This window comes from Gavialis gangeticus, unplaced genomic scaffold (genome assembly GCF_001723915.1).
Source record: "Gavialis gangeticus isolate Ggan-Ray unplaced genomic scaffold, GavGan_comp1, whole genome shotgun sequence".
Lineage (NCBI taxonomy): Eukaryota > Metazoa > Chordata > Crocodylia > Gavialidae > Gavialis > Gavialis gangeticus.
Window position 1 is genome coordinate 765314 of NW_017728973.1, and position 1616 is coordinate 766929.

The window sequence follows — 1616 nt, forward strand, 5'->3', positions numbered from 1 at the left end:
TGGGCGGCGTTCTGGCACTCTGAGTATGGGTACTCTGAGGTGGCCATCTCCAGCATGCACATACCGAAGGCGTACACATCCACTGCCTCATCGTACTTCTCCTCATACATCTCCGGGGCCATGAACTCTGGAGTGCCTGGGGGCACGCAGGACATAGCTCAGGACCAAGACCCAGGCTGCTTGGGGAAGATGTAGGGGCTAGAGCCCAATACCACCCACTGCCCAATCCAAGGCCTGTAAGAACGGCCATACCCCAAGCCCATCCTGCTACCCAAGGGTTACTTGGAGCCCTCCTGTTTTATGAGGTGCAGTAGCTGGAGACCTTAAGCCCAGCAGGCTTCATGCCCTTCTTGATTCAAGCCAAGGCTCCCATGCCCCCAGCCAGACCACACACAGCTCCTTGGCATGTCTGGGACTCAGCTGTGACAAGAGACACTTCCCCTCCAGGGACCTGGCTATGTGCACAGCCCTGTGCTAGGGCATCAGAGGAAAGGTCTTGCCCACATACCTATCACACTTTTGGCAAAGGAGGCTCGCTTGAGGGTGGCCAGGCCCAAGTCCCCAATCTTAACAGAGCCTGTGGGGCCAGTGATGAAGATGTTGTCACACTTCAGGTCACGGTGGATGATGGGAGGTGAGCGCGTGTGCAGGAAGTGCAGGCCTCTGAGGATCTGCCGGCTCCAGCGCTGCAGGACCTTCAGCTTCATCTCCTTGAACCGCTTCAGGTAGCTGCAAGGGACAGAAGAGGCAGCTGTGAGCAGTGGGCACTCCAGATGGGCTGCACCTGCAGGGAGGTGGCCTGGGGCAGGGGTTGGGGACACCCTGATGGTGTTGCCAGGCCCACCTCCCAGGTGCCTCTATGCCCCTAACACATCGCTGCCCTCTTGAGTGGGAGTCACTCAAGTGACCAGAACTGGTGAGGAGCCCATTTGGGTACCGAGTTGCCCCAGCCTGCATGAAGAACATTGTTCTCCCACAGGCTGCAAAAAGCAGGAGCCAAGCTCCAAAAGCACCAGGAGCAGGCCAGGACACCAGGGTGGGGAGCCTAGCCACAGCAAGTAGCCAGGATGCAGCACGAGAAAGTGAGATCGTACAGGCAACACCACCAGCTGCTGGTCAAGTGGAAAGTGCCACACCCTGGGGCTGCAGACCTGGGCACATGGGGCCAAACTCCGTTACTGAGCACCCAGCAGCAGTGTTTTGCTGCACTCTCCACCAGCTCCAGGGCCTCTTCCCATGCTCAACTGCAGCCATGCCTGCCCAAGGGGATGGCAGACTCTGCCCAACACAGAGTGGGCCTGGACAGATTCTGGCAGAGATGTCTGGAAACATGTCCTGCTTTGTGCTGGGCCTTGTGCTCCACACGCCTGCAGCGTGGCTCATGTTGCTGAGAAGTCACACACAGACACACGAGCTCCCTGCTTGCCCACCGCCCCATGCTGTACATTTCCTCACCCTGACACACACTGTATGCCCCCACCTATCCATCACTATAAAACCTAAGACTCCCTCCCCCCACATCCCCTTGCCCCCCCACACCCCATTACCTTCCCCCAACCCTAAAATACTCACGTTTTCAGGGTGCCAGATGTCATGAGCTCAGTGACCAGCACAAT

The 1616-nt window shown here is 58.0% G+C and overlaps 1 protein-coding gene across 1 annotated transcript in view; it reads right to left on the reverse strand.

Annotated features, from left to right (window-relative positions):
* The window catches only part of WNK4 (WNK lysine deficient protein kinase 4), a 39447-nt gene that overhangs the window by 20471 nt on the left and 17360 nt on the right, over positions 1-1616 (reverse strand). The window contains exons 6-7 of the mRNA XM_019505005.1: positions 1573-1607; positions 509-729 (exon numbers count right to left, since the gene is read on the reverse strand). Of these exons, the coding sequence (XP_019360550.1) occupies positions 509-729; positions 1573-1607 (256 nt within the window). The remainder of the gene's footprint in view (positions 1-508; positions 730-1572; positions 1608-1616) is intronic.